This window comes from Salvelinus sp. IW2-2015, linkage group LG17 (assembly GCF_002910315.2).
Source record: "Salvelinus sp. IW2-2015 linkage group LG17, ASM291031v2, whole genome shotgun sequence".
Lineage (NCBI taxonomy): Eukaryota > Metazoa > Chordata > Actinopteri > Salmoniformes > Salmonidae > Salvelinus > Salvelinus sp. IW2-2015.
Genome location: NC_036857.1, coordinates 15276630 through 15295581, shown reverse-complemented (window position 1 = coordinate 15295581; position 18952 = coordinate 15276630). Strand labels below are relative to the sequence as shown.

The following is an 18952-nucleotide window of genomic DNA, read 5'->3' as shown; positions in this document are numbered from 1 at the left end:
TTTCAGGTGTCCCAACTTTTCTTTTTACAAAAAAGGTTTATTTGTCAGCAAGACGCTGATAAATTAATTCAGACTACAAGTGTGTGTCATTGCACTTTTTGGTGTAATGTCATTACACTTTTTGGTGTTTTGTAACAGATGTCTCTTTCTGTTCATCTAAGCGCAAGCGCATGCTTAAATAGGAAGTCCTGTGAAAAATATACAGCCCCCCCGAATGTCAAGCTATAATTTACACCCTGTTCTGAAATGATACACTCGAAATTCAGGATTCCATGTTATTCCTCACCATAAAAAACAGTTCAGTGTTCAGTGTTTAACCGTTGAAGATTGGCGGCGAGCTATCCGGAGCATTTTGTAAGTGTTGAGTCCAGGGGAGTCAAATCCAGATGACACGCCCTTCTTGTTGAAATTGTAAAAGTTAARGAGTTGCCTGTCCTGGCTCTCCAGAGACACTGACATGCTATTGACCTTCAGCTTGCAGTGGTACTCCCCATCGAACACCACCCTGAACACCCTCTCCTGCAAGAAGTCCAGCCTGATAGTCCTGTACTTGGCTGGCACTGTGGTGTCCACCTGGGACCCAAACTGCTGAATGACCAGCACCCCATCCAAGCCGCCTTGAGCTCAAAGAAGGTTGTGTTCTGGTAGTTGAAGAGGCCCATGTGGGGCGTGGGGTCGGGGGTCGGGGGTCGGGCGGCAGGGAGAGTTTGCGCTGTGCGTCTCTGAAGGTGCTTTCCATTGCAGGGATGAGGTGACTGTAGGCCTGCATGACCAGGTCCCTGTCTGCTGCTGGCGGCCTCACTCCGGCCATCAGCACCACCAGGCCCACCTTCAGCTGGAGAACCAGGGAGAAGGTGGCGGCATAGCCGTCCTGTTCTCCGTCCTTACGGACCACCTCATAGCCCAGCTGCTCATTGACCTCCCAGGGTGTGCCAGTGTAGTTGTTGAAGTAGCCCTTGTGACAGCGGAACAGAGGGGTCAGCAGGGTCTTTAGGGTGTCTTGTTAGAGGAGGGACCGGCTGTAAGCCCTCATGCTGTGGAGTACATCTGGCCAGTGATGGCAAAGCCTGTCTCCTCCATCCTCAGCTGCTCCAGGATGTTGTCAGGCACCCAGCGCTGATAGTCCGAATACGAGAATTTCTCGGCCAMGACGTTAGCCAATAAGGAAAAGGCCACGTTGTTGTAGTGACATGTAAGGGAGCAGGAGGAAACGTTGGTAATGTCTCAGTCACATGAAATCCCCACCACGCTTTACAAATATGTACTGGATAAGATGTTGACAGGAAGGGGAATTAGGTGTACCCTACTTGGTGCTTGGGTCTGCCACTAGGACATCATCCCATAACAGATCTATAGCAACCTCTGTGTCTCCACCCCACAGTAGATTTGTTGCCCGAAGCTGCCTCGGTAACCCTGAAATGGAAACACAAATTTGGGAGTCAAACGCTATGGTCAAATGAATGACAAAACTGAGTTCTGGAGTCAAAGGAATGTACAAGGGAACTTTCCTCAGGTTTAATCCAGTGAAAGTACAGCACAGTACAATACGGCACAGACAGAGGGATCTGGTCAGGAGAAAAGGCTAACAAGCCATGAGCTCATTAACCTCTAAGTATAGCCTCTCTCTTCTCTAATCACGTAATGGCCAGGGTAAGCTAGTCATGAAGAGGAAGAGTGCCTTTACAAGAGAGCTGTCCGGCAATCAGGGTGACAGAGGTTTGAGTGAGGCTGGGTATCTCTGAACCAACCTTGACATCCACATCATCCCGCCGCTTCCCCAGCAGGTTTTTGATGGTGAAGTTTGCTGCATATTTCTCCAGAGAGTCATCCAAGAAGGCCACCTTCCCTTCCTCCCATAGCTTGTACAGCATCAGTGTGGGGAAGATATTCGAGAGACTAGCGATGCTGCGGGGAAAACAATTGCCTAGTGTTATTCCTCCTGCAACCTGTGGATGGAAAATACATTCAAGTTGGTCTCCAGTTATTTTACAGATATTGCACCTCTTAAAGTATTTTCCTCAATCAAAGACTTTACCTAACTAAGCATTCCTTGGCAGATGAGGATAAAATGATTAGTGGACAAGAAGTGTCTGATTAACGCAACAGTCCCTAATATCTAGCAATACAATACAAGCCAATAGCAATACAAACCAGAACACTGTCAATCCCAGGTGCTAATGCAATCAAATGTACTACCCATTGCTATCTACCCACACTTAATCCCAGCCGGTGATCCCTGAACGGGTGATTCTATTCCCTGTCCGCCAACTAGGGGCTGTGATGTCATAATCTGCAGAGATTCTGCTGTAAAGCCATGTTGGAGAAGGTCTAGGAGAGGAGGGAACCCTTAAGCTCAGCTCTCATGCTCAGCAATCAAATCAGTTCACGACAAACAGGGGGAGGGCAAATTGATTCACTACACAAATCAACCATCTATACCATTATCTTAATTACACTTGGGATTTAAGAGCAGACACATTGTTGGTGTGACCATTAGAGATCTATGGAGAAATACTTGTTGATGATTGTAGATGTGGTCTAATTAGAAATTGGCCATGTACGTTTGACATGTAATACTGTCTCTCTGTAACACTAATCTATCACACTGTCTCGCTCTACTTCCACCAAGCCATTAGGTTTGCCTCTGGTTGAAGTGATGTATTTACAGCATTGAGGACGAGGATTTACACCAGCTAGAGACAAATTAGAATTCACCTCTTCACGTGACAGCCACTGTAGCTGAGATTTGGTTTTGGGTGCCAAGATTACCACTGCCTGTATATGTTGCTATGGAAGAAGGATTACATTTGTATGACATATGTAATATGCACTCAATTCCAACACATATTTATTCAAGGGTAATGTTGCATCTTTCCAAACTGATTATGATAACTGGGTCACTGTATGGGCAACCAATTACTATCTTAAATATATATATATATATATTCCCCTAACACAGATACTCCTGCTTCCATGTTGAAAATGATAACCCTGTTCAATGAGCATTGTGTTTCCTTTGATGTGCTGGTTGGAGATTTCAATTGTACCCTCAACCCAACACTGGACAAATCATCTCAAGTCCCCACCACAAACCCCAGATCGGCAAAGATGTTGAACTCTTTTATTATAGAGATGGGACTGATAGATATCTGGAGAGAGAATAATGGCTTATCTATGGACTATACATACTATTCCAATGTCCATAACACCTACTCTCGTATAGATTACATTTTTATCCCTAAGATTTTCATAAATTCTGCCACTTGTACAATCAGACCCATAGCACTTTCAGATCACGCCTTTCTCTGCCTCCGCTTTGACCTCTGTAAAAACATCCCGAGGTCAAAGAGCTGGAAATTCAACATCTCCATGCTATCAAACAAAGCGTACCATACATTTGTCACTACATGGATAGACAACTACACACAAGACAATAAAACATCTCCTGTTTCTCCAGCCACAATGTGGGGCTCTGCCAAAGCCACACTAAGAGGTCATCTGATTGCATATGCTTCCTCTAAGAAAAAAGCAATGGAAGCACACAGGTTAGATCTTGAGAAGGACCTGGAACGCTGTGAAAAAGTACATAAACAATCCCCAAACAGTGCCTCCTGGAGTCAACTTAAAACAGCCAAAGCCAAACTAAACTTGGAGTATTCTCGAGAGATAAAAACCCCTGTTTTCTTTACTAAATAGAATACCAYGAGTATAGAAATAGGCCTAAAAGATCGCTTACATACCAATTTCAAAAATGTAGTACAATCACGGCCATCAAAACAACAGATGACGGGGTCACATATGATCCAAATAAGATACATTTAACTTTTCATGATTTTTTTATGCAAATGATATATTTCTGAGAGAAAACATACAGATGCAGAGACCAACCAAGAACATCTCAACTCCCACTTACTCCTGAGAAGGTCCTAGAGGCAATTATCTCCATGCCACCTAACAAGTACCCAGGCCCAGACAGATTTCCCAGAGAGTTCTACAAAGCCTTTTGGCCCCAGCTTAGACCTANCATATGCTTCCTCTAAGAAAAAAGCAATGGAAGCACACAGGTTAGATCTTGAGAAGGACCTGGAACGCTGTGAAAAAGTACATAAACAATCCCCAAACAGTGCCTCCTGGAGTCAACTTAAAACAGCCAAAGCCAAACTAAACTTGGAGTATTCTCGAGAGATAAAAACCCCTGTTTTCTTTACTAAATAGAATACCACGAGTATAGAAATAGGCCTAAAAGATCGCTTACATACCAATTTCAAAAATGTAGTACAATCACGGCCATCAAAACAACAGATGACGGGGTCACATATGATCCAAATAAGATACATTTAACTTTTCATGATTTTTTTATGCAAATGATATATTTCTGAGAGAAAACATACAGATGCAGAGACCAACCAAGAACATCTCAACTCCCACTTACTCCTGAGAAGGTCCTAGAGGCAATTATCTCCATGCCACCTAACAAGTACCCAGGCCCAGACAGATTTCCCAGAGAGTTCTACAAAGCCTTTTGGCCCCAGCTTAGACCTATGTACATGCCAATCCTGGAAAACGGAGCTTTGCCAGACCCTATGTACACAGCCTGCATTAGAGTGTTTCTCAAAAAGACAAGGGCCCTCTCTCCTGCTCGTCCTTCCGGCCAGTAAACTTGTTCGACTTTGACTACAAAATCATTACCGAATTGCTCACCAAAAGACTAAACACCCTTCTTCCCAAAATAATAAAGGCGGAGCAAACTGGATTTATTAGAGACACGTACTCTTCTGATAACATTCACTGTCTTTTTGATATTATTGATCAAGTAAACACACAGAAGACCCCTGTCCTGCTGGCTTCACTGGATGTTGAGAAGGAGTTCGACAGGGTGGAGTGGAGCTTTCTGTTCTCARTCTTAGAAAAGACATTTGGCATTTCATATGCTGACTGCAGAAGGTTTATGAAAGCACTAGATATAAGTACATATGTATGAGGAAGAGTTTATGAGTTATACAAGTACAGGTATGAAGCAGATGGGTAGGAAGCTCAAATACGTAAGAGAGACAGATACAGTAGCTTCCTACATAATGTATCWGGCATGACGCATTCGAGTCATAACGCGTTCCAATCAGACCACAAGAGGGCAGTAGATACTGTGGCTATAACCAGGCTGCGGCACACTCATCACATCATGAAAGATTAAAACTGGATTTGGTAATAACAACCATGATAGCAACATTAAGCACCAGTAAGGATTGATTGGATTTCTCCAGGATCTGAGTTAAGCCAGCAACAATATTATTAGGACAATATTATTGTGTCTAACAAAACACATTTTCCTCTATTAGTTTACTCAGAGTAGGTTCTAGATATTCCATGACAGCTCTTACAAAATCTAAACTGATGTATGCTTTTAGTGCAGAAATTGAGGAGGCCTTATCAAAATAATTTAAAGTTAGAGTAACTACAGTAGTCATGTGAACTGTGTATGCTCTCCCATTGGTCAGTTTAAATGAATTGTTTCTGTGCTCTGACTGGTTCCAGGTGTGACTATGAACAATGCACCTCCACCTGTTCTCTCAAAATGGTGGTGTATTTCCTGAAGCCAGGAGACGGCAAGCCCGGTACAGTCCTGCTGTCTCCAAAGCCCCGCTCCAGCTATAGTCCATGAACATTCCGTTTGCGGTTGACAATCCTTTTTCAGTCTGTGTTTTTTTTGTAAGGTTAAGGAAGGAAGTGCTGCTCACCAGAACAAAGGACCTCCAACTTCCTAACATAACTTTATTATTATTCGTTTGGAAGTTAATTTGTATCACAGGCATTCGGCCATACAGTAGCTACAGACAAAACACAAAGTGAAACCACACCCTTAGAAAAAAGGGTTCCAAAAGGGTTCTTCGGCATTCCCCATAAGACAATACTTTTGGTTCCAGGTAGAGCCCTTTTGGGTTCCATGTAGAACCAACAGGGTTCTAGCTGGAACCAAAAAGGGTTCTTCAAAGGGWTTTCCTATGGGGACAGCCGAAGAACCTTATTAGGTTCTCGATAGCTCCTTTTTTCCCATTCTGAATCCTCAGAATGGATTACTGCATGTGAGTGTAGTATGAATTCCTAAGTCTCAGAGCCTGTCTTATATTCACAATTTGTGTTAGATATGTGCTTATGTGAGTAATTATGGACTGTACCAAAATGCAAAGAGAGAGAGAGAATGCAAATTAGAGATTTTCTAGACACCTCTCCACCCTCGCTCCACAAGCCAAGCCACTTGCGGAAGGAGTGAAAAGAGGAAGATGCTATTTGCTGCTGTCCATTTCTGACCCCTCCTATCTCTGCTGTGACCTCATCACTGCAGCCAAGCAGGATAAAGTGGAAGGTCACTGACAGACAGGACTGACAGACAGATAGACATTAACCCCATGCAGCGTGAATAGTTTCTCTTCACATTGCCATCATACAGGAGTCAAAGTGAGATGTCAGTTACAATCATCTTGACATTTATATGTTCTATATCATTCCTTAATTAATATGGACTTTTTAAATTAAGATTTTGGATTATGCAAAAATGACAGAATATAGGTTTTGGGCACAAGTCATGCACGACTGACTGCCTATTTCTGCTAGTGTCTTCTAAACAGCGTTTATGGAAAATCTCAAATAAAAAGATGGTGAATTCTCAGAAGAACAATGTCTGGCACAAGATATTAAAGTACTTTTTAACTACTGTATTTGCTTCTTCCTGCAGCTGCGAGGCAGTCTTTGTAGAGACCATTTAGCTCCGGAAATGTCTTCCAGAGCAGGCTCGTGTCACCTCCATCAGCAAGGTCAATTTTTTCAATTTAGTGCAGAGGCCTGAAAGGCCAGACGCACTTCAGTACGCATCATTATCAAGGACAAGTTCACTGGGTGCGTGGGACTGGAAATAGTCAGTGTAGTGTTTACTTACTGTACTTCTCATTTCAGAAAACAGTTAGGATTTGTGGTGGTGAAATATTGAAAAAATATATATATTGAGTATGGCATTAAGTACGGCATCCATATTAGGACCTCTTCGGATATCTTCAGACATCCACCATGTACCTTGTCACCTCTTCACCTCACGCCTCACTCTGACTTATCTCACTCTGCCCTGCACTAGTCAGGTGTCACCGAAAAGTTACCTTGACCATTTCAACCTTGTTCTTTGCAATTAATTAATTATAATAATTTTTTGTCTAGTAAATACTTATTTCCCAAGCACTGGTTTTTGCCTGGAGGCCCAATTTTTCCACATAATGATCCAATCCCTGATGTTTTTGTTTTGTCATTACAGGCAGGAAAAGGTCAGGGSTGTTGTTTGATCATAGTGTGAGTCTTCAGCATTTGCCTCGGGGAAAATCAGGGAAGTGAGTGGGTGTGTGTCTTTTCGTAATGCATGATGTAAGTCCGAAGACTATTGAATTCTATAAAAAGACCTTTATCCAAGACCACGCTAGTTGTGTAGCTCTTTGTACACCGTGTTACCATGTGTGAAAGTATCTGTCTGTGTGTGTTTGTGTGTTTGTGTGTGTGTTTTATCCCTTTGTATTTGAGGGTATGAGCTGACCATGGATCAGTTTTATAACATTCATTAAAAAATCTGTGGCCGACTTTACTTCCCTATCTAGTCAGGTTGTGTTGCTAAATTTGGCTGTGTGGCAGGATCGACATTAATTAATAAAGAAATGAGCGTTATCGGTGAAGGAAGCCAGAGAGGGAACCAGCTTCCAAGTTCAATTTATGACCCATAAATCAAGACAGATTAGACCTGACTGGATTGTTGGTGCCATGTGTGACCTACAATCTGTGCTCAGCTCGCATTGTCAGACTAGAGGGTGGCTGATCTCCCTGTGCAAAGGTTTCCATGGGAACGACCTCTGGCTCCTCTAATCTGCTGTTTTCCAGCCCTCACTCATCTTGAGACTGAGTTATGCTGGATCCCTTTATGTCAGTCCCATAATCTTCTGCTCTATTTCCTCACCCTAGACCCACTCCCTCTTTGCCTCCCCCCGCCCCCCTCCTCACTTCCTCCCGCCCTCGCTGGTTGGCAGGCGCTCTGTTTTATCTTCCTTACATCTTTATCTACCGAAGCTCTACTGTGTTTTGCTGTGAATCAGCCTGGTTTTCCAACTGAAATCCCAGCAGCATGTTTCACATTCATCTGCTATATAATTGAATTGAAATACCCGAAAAATATGCCAGATATCAATTTTTCCACAAAATGCATTGTATGATTAATGTATGCAAATATTCTAGATGTAAATTTGAAATACACAGAAGCGCGACTGAGATGCTTTGTCATTATTTTGTTATTTCTCTTGACATTGAGCGGATCTCAGCTGTCCACAGGCAGGACAGGAACACAGATCCAGTGCCAGCCTGCTGCGTACTCTCTGAGAGTGTACAGTGACAATAGACATGCATGTGGTTTTGATCAGCACATCAATGTGTTTGATGTGTCCCTGTGCATCAAACATGTATAATTCAGAATCCAAACAGATGTGATGTGGTAGATCCACCTAGCCGCTAAATGATGCTAGTACATCAAGGCCCATAGTATACAGTATTCAGGTAGGATCAACGTTCAAATTATTAAAGCAGTGGCCAGTGGGTGGTTTAATTGTTTTCATTCTAAATCGTTTTTTCTTTGGTTGTATTAATCTGTCTTTATGCAATATGGAAACAGAAATAGCCRGTGTTTTTTTTACTACAAAATATAATCTTAAATACATATTTATTCAAGCTATTAAATTAGGACTGTATCCAACAATCTTATCATTATTTATTTATTTTATCATAATTATCTCATCATAATAAATGTATTGATGGGCAGATCTTACGTAATTAAGGTGTTGTTGGGAAATGAATGTACTGTTCTTACAGTAGGGGGTTTTAAGGCTTGATATCAGGTGCCCTGCGCTCCATGTCTGTCACATTACTTTAAGTCTTGTTGATTAGAGAAATGGAAAGTGTTCATCCATGACTAAATAGGGGTTAATTCCAGGATGCATTGCTTTGTTGATGTTCTCAGGTTAGGGTCAAAGACCAAGTGTGCACTTGACAATGAGCCACTTGTTTCTTACTGACCATACCAAATCCTAGCATTCCAATTGGATGATCCATCACACTAAGCAGACTCAGACAATAGTCTACCCTCTCTATGATTTTAAAGCCCCTGTAGTCAGTCAACCTGACTCMCAACCTCTCCAGAAACCATGTCTAAAAAACACAACTCATATCATGTCGTTTCTATTTCCTACTCAGGGTGGCACCCTTGTTCTTGAAGGATACTGTACATTCAGGAGAAGCGCCAAAGATGTCTGACCTTTTCATGTGAAAATAGGTGACATGCTTTTCTTTGTTTATTATTCACCTACAGATTATCATAAGTATAAATATATACATTTATAAAAATGACATTTACTGCYGAGTCATTTGAAAAGTGATAATATTTGAGCAGAGAGGTGTAATAATGTCCATGCAGCTGCTTCAAAGAGCCATTGGCTTTAGTTTTTTTCAGTTATTTAAGCACAATTTTGAAAACAGGGCCCGGTTTGTCAAAACACTAAACACAATTAGCACAACCCTACACCAAAGTAGCACAACACTTCAGATCATTTACAAAATGGAACACTTGTCAAAACTATACACGACTCCATAAAAATAATATTTTGTTACCATACGAAACACACATTTCATATGACTGCAATCTTTTTGAACCAGTTACACTGCTGTTGCTAACCTAAAACACTTTTAGCAAGTCTAATTGTCAGTGATTAGAGTACTGTAAATGAAGTACACAGAGAAAGTGCAACTATACAAACACTACACAAGACCAATGCTGCAGACTGAGGAAAATATCATTATTTCTCTCCATATACCCAAACATGTCAACATGGAGAATCACAACAAAACATGTCCCAGTTTTCATGCTACTACAGTAGTGTGCATAACACTGTTAGCTCAGCAAACAACAGACAAACGTAAAATACTGTATCCAGTACAGGTTACAATTACAGTAAATAACAACAAACAAAAAATAATCTGAAAAAAAGACAATATTGTACTGAAAATACTACAGTAAACATACTATACATTATCTCTTCGCCTAGCTGGATCTGGCCAGAGAATTTCATCAACATCACAAGCAATATCGTCATTAGCAAGACAACGCGGGAAGAACCGTCTTGAATGTCGAATCCATCCTTGCACAGCTGCGGCGTCGACTTGGTCACAGGCGTCCTCCATGGACTGAATGAGGGGTACCTGAGCCTGGGGCTGGAGATCGTAAACCTTCCACCGCCATGCAGAGAAACTCTTCGATAGGGTTTAGAAACGGAGAGTATGGTGGAAGGTATAGTACTGTCAACTGTGGATGGTGTTGAAACCAGTTCTGGACCAAAGCAGAGCGGTGGAATGACACATTGTCCCAGATGACCGTGTATTGCATCTGGTGCATTTCATTACCTGCTGTGACGATGTGGTGCAATCGGTCCAAAAATGYGAGAATGTGAGGTGTGTTGTAAGGGCCCATWKTGGCATGACGGAGGACAACCCCATGCTGTGAAATGGCAGCGCAAAGGGTGATGTTACCCCCACGTTGCCCTGGATTATTGATTGTAGCCCTGTGGCCAATTATATTTCTGCCTCTCCTTCTTGCTTTTGTGAKGTTGAATCCTGCCTCATCAATATATATATGAATTCATGCAGGATTTCCTCAGCATCCATCTGCAAAACTCCCTGAAATACAGTGAAAGACAAGATTGTGTAGTTCAAGATAGGTCTAGTATACAGTCAATGTAAAAAAGTCATGTGTGCAGTATGCAACATCACAGTGCTAAAGTGAACAATACAAACCTCCACATACTCATGCCGCAGCCGTTTGACCCTCTGAATTCCGCTCAAAAGGCACTCGATAAAGTTGTTTAATTTGAACCTGATGTCTTTTCAGGATGCGTGCCAGTGTTGACAGAGACCCGATGGACATTATTGAAAATGGCCTGGTCACCGATAATGTTGGCTTGTAGTTCTCTGAGCCTGATAGCATTGGCCAAAACCATGTTTATTATCTCTCTCTCTTGTTCTTGCGTGAATATGGGCCCCCTTCCTCCTTGTCGTTCCCAACCCTCAATCCTATGTAGAGAATACATGTAACTTACTGTACAATGTCACAGGAAGGGGTATCACAAGTGCTGATATGGTGCATACAATAAGCGGCTGATTACTGTAACTGTAGACAGATCTTTTACCTGTTTCTGTCGAAAAGTCCTTATGACAGATGCCACTGTATATCTGCTAAGATTTGGCTGAACTCTGTCCAGCCTCCCTCAGCGTCAATCCGTGGTTCACAACATGGTCCACTAGTGTTGCACGAATGTCATTTGATAAGTTTGGTCCTCTTCTTCTTTGTGCACGTTCTCCTCCTGCTTCAGGTCTGCCTCTGCCTCTGCCTCTGCCTCTGCCTCTGCCTCTGCCTTCTGCCTCTGTCCTCTGCTCTGCCTCTGCCTCTGCTCTGCCTCTGCCTCTGCCTCTGCCTCTGCCTCTGCCTCTGCCTCTGCCTCTGCCGCTCTGCCTCCCTCTCACCCTCCTCTCCTTCTGACTCCTTCCATTTTGGTTGAAGGCAGGTGAACCTACCTGCTGCATTTTTAAGTGCTTAAACCTGATTGGTGTGTCTACAATTTAGCAATCATGTGTTTGTGCACTGATGGCTGTGTTTAACAGATTGGCTCACAGGTGTGTGTAATTTGACAGTCAGTGCTTTGGAATTGCAAGGAAGTGACATCATGATATACTTCTGTGTCTTAATAATACAAGTGTGTTTAGTGTTTTGCAAATCACTGTGTGTAATGTTTTGCAAATAGTGTGAAGCTGACAATGTGCTTACAGTTGTGCAAATCTAGCCTTGTGTTTTGCTCCTTGAGTGTAAGGTTTTGCTAATTGTGGGAAAAGTTCAATTTAGTGTGTAAGCAATCGTAAAAAAACTGTAATGACCATTAGTTAAGAACACTATGCAGCATCTATCTCCACTCAACAGTGTGATCCTAACATGTGTGTGTGTGTGTGTGTGTGTGTGGTGTGTGTGTGTGTGTGTGTGTGTGTGTGTTGTTGTGTGTGTGTGTGTGGTGTGTGTGTGTGTGGTGGTGTTTCCAAACATGGTCCTATAAAGACAGGCTCAGTCAATCAACAAAACAAACAATTGAACAACTTTATTCATATATTTTATGAATGTATGCTCTATGTAATTGTAGCTACAACTGGTGGTAGGCTATTTATAGTGGTGGTGGTAGTATTGTTGCTAGTATGTACACAAAAAAATATGAAATCCACCGTATAATAGTGTACATTGAGTTTATTTAATTACAACAATTATTAAAACCGCATATCAGAGGAATCTTGCAAAGGAAGATTGCAGCCATCTCCAAATTACAGATACACTACAAAAGTATGTGGACCCCTGCTTGTCGAGCATCACATTCCAAAATCATGGGCATTAAAATGAAGTTGATCCCCCTTTGCTGCTATAACAGCCTCCACTCTTCTGGGAAGGCTTTCCTCTAGATGTTGGAACGTGGCTGCAGGGACTTGCTTCCATTCAGCCGCAAGAGCATTAGTGAGGTCGGGCACTGATGTTTGGTGATTAAGTCTGGCTCGCAGTCAACGTTTCAAATCATCCCAAAGATGTTGGATAGGGTTGAGGTCAGGGCTCTATGCAGGCCAGTCAAGTTCTTCCACATCGATCTTGACAAACCATTTCTGTATAGACCTCGCTTTGTGCATGGGGGCATTGTCATGCTGAAACAGGAAAGGGCCTTCCCCAAACTGTGGGTCTAGAATGTCATTGTATGCTGAAGCATTAAGATTTGCCTTCACTGGAGCTAAGGGCATTAGCACGAACAATGAAAAACAGCCCAAGACCATTGTTCCTCCTCCACCAAACATTACAGTTGACACTATGCATTTGTGTAGGTAGCATTCTCCTGGCATCCGCCAAACCCAGATTCGTCTGTCGGACTGCCAGATGGTGAAGTGTGAAGATCTATTCACCACTCCAGACAACGCTTGGCATTGGGCAGGATGATCTTGCTCGGCCATGGAAACACATTTCATGAAGCTCCCAACGAACAGTTATTGTGCTGACCTTGCTTCCAGAGGCAGTTTGGAAATCGGTTGTGAGTGTTGCAACCRAGGACAGACGATTTTTACATGCTACGTGCTTCAGAACTCGGCGGTCCTGTTCTGTGAGCTTGTCTGGTTTACCGCTACGTGGCTGAGCCGTTGTTGCTCCTAGACGTTTCCACTTCACAATAACAGCACTTACAGTGACTGGGCAGCTCTGAAATTTGACGAACTGACTTGTTGGAAAGGTGGCATCCTATGATGGTGCCACGTTGAAAGTCATTGAGCTCTTCAGTACGGGCCATTCTACTGCCAATGTTCGTCTATGGAGATTGCATGRCTGTGTGCTCGATATTATACACCTTTCAGCAACGTGTGTGGCTGAAATTGCCGAATCCACTAATTCGAAGGGGTGTCCACACACTATTGGCCATGTAGTGTACATTGCCCCCTGTATGATTCACGTTGGTTTCGCCCAAACGTTTAGATTATGCGTGTTCTCCCTGCAAACGCGGTTCGTTCTAACCATTGGCTGTGTGTGGTTTTGTGCTTCTGTAGATGAATTCGCTGTCAATGGCCCGCTGGTGGACCTGTTTTCTATGAATGCCTTGGCTTCTTACAGCCAAAATGCCAAGTATTTCAGTTGTTATGGATATCTTATATTTTGTATGGATATTTCCAATGGTAGGGGCTGTCGAAGGTAAGAACGCTGCTTTTTCTTTATCTCGTCAGAATGCATAATTAAAACGTGCATKAACGACTGTCATAAGCTCTCAGCAAAAATCTATTAATTATACAGTGTCAATTATTCATTCCGTAGGCGTAAGGTATACCGCAAATACCATGTAGCCTACATACAGGAATGGTGTGGTATTCTGATAGTGTTTTTGATTGTTTAAAAAAAATGATGACAGTAAATAAAGGCTTTCTGAGGGACTGTCACATTGGAACGCCGATGTTTGTATGCATCAAAGCCTGATGAAATTCCGTTGAGAGAAAAAACTATTATATTAGATTAAATGCTCAAAAAGAAATGCAGTATATCGTTTTAGCAATGATAGGTAAAACAGTGCTACAGTCATTTTAATAGTCCAAACCACAAGTTTTGACTCATAAACGAACTATAGGCATAAATATTGTAGCAATGAACATGTTTCATAGTATATAATTATAATATGGTAGAAAATGTCGTTTAGACACCTAGCTGTGTTTGCGTGTGTGTGTGTGTGTGTGTGTGTGTGTGTGTCTGTGGAGGGGAGAGGGGAGGGGCATACTTGTAGTGAACAAACCCTGTAACCCCATGCTCATGGCGAGGCGAGTCGTTTGTGTTATTCCTTCGATAATAGAAAGTAGAGTATGTCAAATAGACTGTCTATACACAAAACATTAAGAACACCTTCCTAATATGTAGTTGCCCTCCGAACAGCCTCAATTCGTCAGGGCATGAACTCTACAAGGTGTCAAAAGCTTTGTACAGGGATGCTGGCCCATGTTGACTCCAATGCTTCCCACAGTTTTGTCAAGTTGGCTTGATGTCCTTTGGGTGGTGGACCATTCTTGAAACACACTGGAAACTGTTAAGCGTGAAAAACCCAGYAGCGTTGCAGTTCTTGACACAAACCGGTGCACCTGGCACTTACTACCATACCCCGTTCAAAGGCACTTAAATCTTTTGTCTTGCCCATTCACCCTCTGAATGGCACACATACACAATCCATGTCTCAATTGTCTCAAGGCTTATTAAAAATCCTTCTTTAACTTGTCTCCTCCCCTTCATCTACACTGATTGAAGTGGATTTAACAAGTGACTTCAATAAGGGATCAGAGCTTTGACCTGGATTCACATTGCCAGTCTATGTCATGGAAAGAGCAGGTGTTCTTAATGTTTTGTATACTCARTGTATATGTTTCTATCTCATTTGGTACATCCCTCACCTATTCTGAACATTAAAACAAAATGAGAAGAAGATTTGAACTATGAATTCTCAGATGATGAATGGAAGCAAGTATTGTTTAGTGTCCATTTATTGTACATTTGTGCTACACATGTACTTGTTCATGTACCCAAACCTAAATCCTCTATGTGACCGATATTCTTAATGTTTTGTACACTCAGTGTATGTTAAATGTTATGTTGAATCATGTCCTTGCTTGCAATTCAATTACACACATGCACGCGCGCACACATACACACACACACATACACACAGAGAGAGAGAGAGAGAGAGAGAGAGATACGTACAAGCATGGTAACAATGTAAAAACAAATGCAGTGTACAGAAGGGCTCCAAACCTGTGGAATGTTCATCCTAAGGAGAGCCCAGCCCATCCCTTGTTGTTGTCTGATGAATAGCATGGCAATATATCTTTATTATATAGGTATATCCTATTGTATGTACAGGCGTCATTTAAAAAAAGCAAGCATTCACTCTGAACAGCACTCCATGGGATATTTTGTTCTGGGGTTAAGTTATATGCTCCCTCGGTCATTCCACAACAGTTCAAGTTTCTTCTGTATTTAATGAAAGATGGGTCGGAAGTGGGGAAGCACAACTGACCCATGATTCCCATATCCAGCACAAAGAAATCAGATTGGTTGTGCTTGGAAATGCTTTTTGTATTAAAAAGCTGATCTGGCCCTGTGGTGTGATTTTCAGGGTTTGAGAGTTAAAGCTACTTAGTCTGAGTTTAAAGAATACGATGGCAGAAGAACTTAAAAGATATTCAAGATTCCTTCATTTACTGCTTTGGTAACAACAGTGTAACAACTTGTGATGGCATAGACACTAACTAGATCCGTAATTTTGGGCGACCTGACCAAATGTACATAGAAATGTGAGTTATAGATGTGTCATTCTCATTCAAAGCAAGTCTAAGAAGGGGTAGATCTATTTAATGTGCTCTATTTCTGTTCTTCCCATTATTATGTTTCGTTTTTGTGTCTTTTACTTTCGGTTTTGCACACCAGCTTCAAACAGCTGAAAATAAAATATTTTKGGTTACTGAAAATATATTTCACAGCGGTTTAGATGGTAAAATTACTCTACACTATACATTGCTTGTTTTGTCACATAAACTGAAATGGGGCAAACTATTTGAATTTTAGCAACCAAGAAATGGCGAAGTGATTTTCGCAATTGCACCTTTAACATTGAAAGTACATTTGAAAGTTGCAGTATAGAGCCTACATGGGATAAAGGCACGTTCATGAGAAGTTTTACCTTACATGTTAAAACTTGATACATCAAGATATGCGATAAGAAATCACAGAAAATTACTAAACAAATGTGTTACTGATTAACAGTATGCCTGCCTAACTGTGTGACTGTTGTGCTTATGTGCAAAACATCAAGCATATGCCAAGCCTATTACAATGTCACCAGACTTCTGACAAAAACTGTTCTAAAATCTATAAGTCTAGATGCCTTTTAATTATTCCCCTCACCCCCTTCTTACTAAAGGATCATATTCTCTTGCTTCAGTCAGTCAATCAAAAAAATAAGAAGTTTGTATGGGGTCATGTGATATCCGTCTCTCAGCTCTCGGCCCATGTGACATCTGCTTTCTCTGCTCTCACAGCCTGCTGTCCTCTCTTGTCCCGCTGTATCATCAGTGAGACCTCCCTCCCGCCCCCTGGCTGGGCTGCACTCTCTCCCATGTTTCCAAGCCTTTATGTAAGCGGGGCAGACCTGACCGATTTCAGCCATGTCAAGAGCTATCGACTCAGCACTGGCCTGCATAGCCTGCCCCCCCCCCCTCTCTCTCCCTCTCTCTCTCTCTCTGCTTCTCTCTTTCTCTCTCTCTCTCTCTCTCTCTCTCACTCCACTCACTCTCTCTCCCCACTATGTTCTTTCACAGACATGGCTTCCTTTTTTTTATCTCACTGAGTGGGTTCTTTGTTGTGGTTGGTTACACATAACAAACAGTTAGATGCAGATGGTACCCATGTATGTGAATTTAGGTATTTTTTATCCAGAGGAGAGGAGTGCAACTGTAAATGTTTGGCATGGTAATGGCCTGGGTAATGTACCTGGGTGTCTTTGCTGTTCCACACCTGGCCTACAGGCTAGGACTGTGTGATACAGTATGTACTCGTTCACAGCAGCAGTAGGCTACAGCAGTTCAGTGGTTCTTCTTTCCATCCACCTTTTTGGTCTATCTATACACTTTTCACCATGGTCAAATAATATAGCAGATTTTTTTAGGAAAAATTATATTTAGCAATGTCTTGCGACATGCGCCAGGCTAAGTCCATTCTGGTTCACCTTAAGCCCAGGCCATACCTGGCCATTGGTTCCAGACAAAACACAACACTTATATTAAACATAAGTTCAATCAAATCCCTGAATCACATTTTCTTCACTTATGTATTCAGAAGAATAGCCTTTCTGCTCTATGTAGACATTTTGTTGTGCAGGACAATCAATATTCAGTGATATGCTTCTCTTCAGTGCAGTACTCTTTCCCCTTTCCCCTCTGGGAGCAGTGACAGAAAATATTGAGCATCAAAACAGCCCATGACCTACTTCTCCTTCTGCCCTATGGTGGGCTTGCAAAACTCAGAGAACATGGTTACGCTTACATGACTGAGACACTCAACAGTGAGTGATATGTAAATGTCACAAGCTATATAGGATGCCCCGCATCTGTACATGGGAGTCCTAGAAGGCTACAATGTTGAGCCTGGAAAAAAAACTTGTGACATATTTTAGGGGGGTACTTGATTCTGAAAATACTGTTACTGGAGGCAAATCTCTAATCCGTAACTCCTTGTCCGTCCATCCGGATTGTATAATGTGTGGATATCTGTAAAGAAACCCTCACCTACAGTGGGGAGAACAAGTATTTGATACACTGCCGATTTTGCAGGTTTTCCTACACGGAATCTAAAACAAAAATCCAGAAAATCACATTGTATGATTTTTAAGTAATTCATTTGCATTTTATTGCATGACAAATAAGTATTTGATCACCTACCAACCAGTAAGATTCCAGCTCTCACAGACCTGTTAGTTTTTCTTTAAGAAGCCCTCCTGTTCTCCACTCATACCTGTATGAACTGCACCTGTTTGAACTCGTTAACCTGTATAAAAGACCCTGTCCACAACACTCATCAAACAGACTCCAACCTCTCCACAATGGCCAAGACCAGAGAGCTGTGTAAGGACATCAGGGATAGAATTGTAGACCTGCACAAGGCTGGGATGGCTACAGGACAATAGGCAACAGCTTGGTGAGAAGGCAAACAACTGTTGGCGCACATAATTAGAAAATGGAAGAAGTTCAAGATAGACGGTCAGATTCACTTCGGTTCTGGGGCTCCAGCAAGACTACCCGCTTAGGCATAATGATCTCGAGAAGATGAGGGAATCAGCCAGACTACAACAGCAGGAACTGTCAATGACCTGAAAGAGCTGGGACCACAGTCCTCGTCACGCCTGCGCCTTAGTTATCTTTGTTTCTTTATTATTTTGGTTTAGCGTCAGGGTGTGACATGGGATTTATGTGTGGCCTTGTCTGAGGTTTGATGTTTAGGTCTTTTCTAGTCTAGGTGTTCTTGTATGTCTATGGTGCCCTCGATTGGTTCTCACATTAGAGCAGCTGTTATCATTGTCTCTGTATGGAAACGCATATTTAGGCAGCCATATTCTTTAGATTCGTGAGATTATTGTCTATGTGTCAATTGCCTGTGTCTGCACTTTTTCGTATAAGCTTCCACGTTCGTTGTTTGTTTTGTATATTTTGTCAAGTGTTACTTCGTTCGTTTCCGGTAAATACATAGAAGACATGTTTCCTAAATCACGCTGCGCCTTGCGTCCCCTCTCTTTCTCCA

General features: G+C 42.1%; 1 protein-coding gene and 1 pseudogene across 2 annotated transcripts in view; one reads left to right on the top strand and one right to left on the bottom strand.

Annotated features, from left to right (window-relative positions):
* Positions 1-306: 306 nt before the first annotated feature.
* LOC111976896 (putative beta-lactamase-like 1) lies at positions 307-3946 on the bottom strand (annotated as a pseudogene).
* Positions 3947-13656: 9710 nt separating this feature from the next.
* LOC111976998 (ephrin type-B receptor 2-like) overlaps positions 13657-18952 on the top strand; it is a 58197-nt gene continuing 52901 nt past the window's right edge. For both annotated transcript variants that reach the window (XM_024006230.2, XM_024006229.2), the window contains exon 1: positions 13657-13819. In XM_024006230.2, coding sequence (XP_023861998.1) covers positions 13723-13819 — 97 coding nt within the window. In that variant the 5' untranslated portion in view covers positions 13657-13722. The remainder of the gene's footprint in view (positions 13820-18952) is intronic.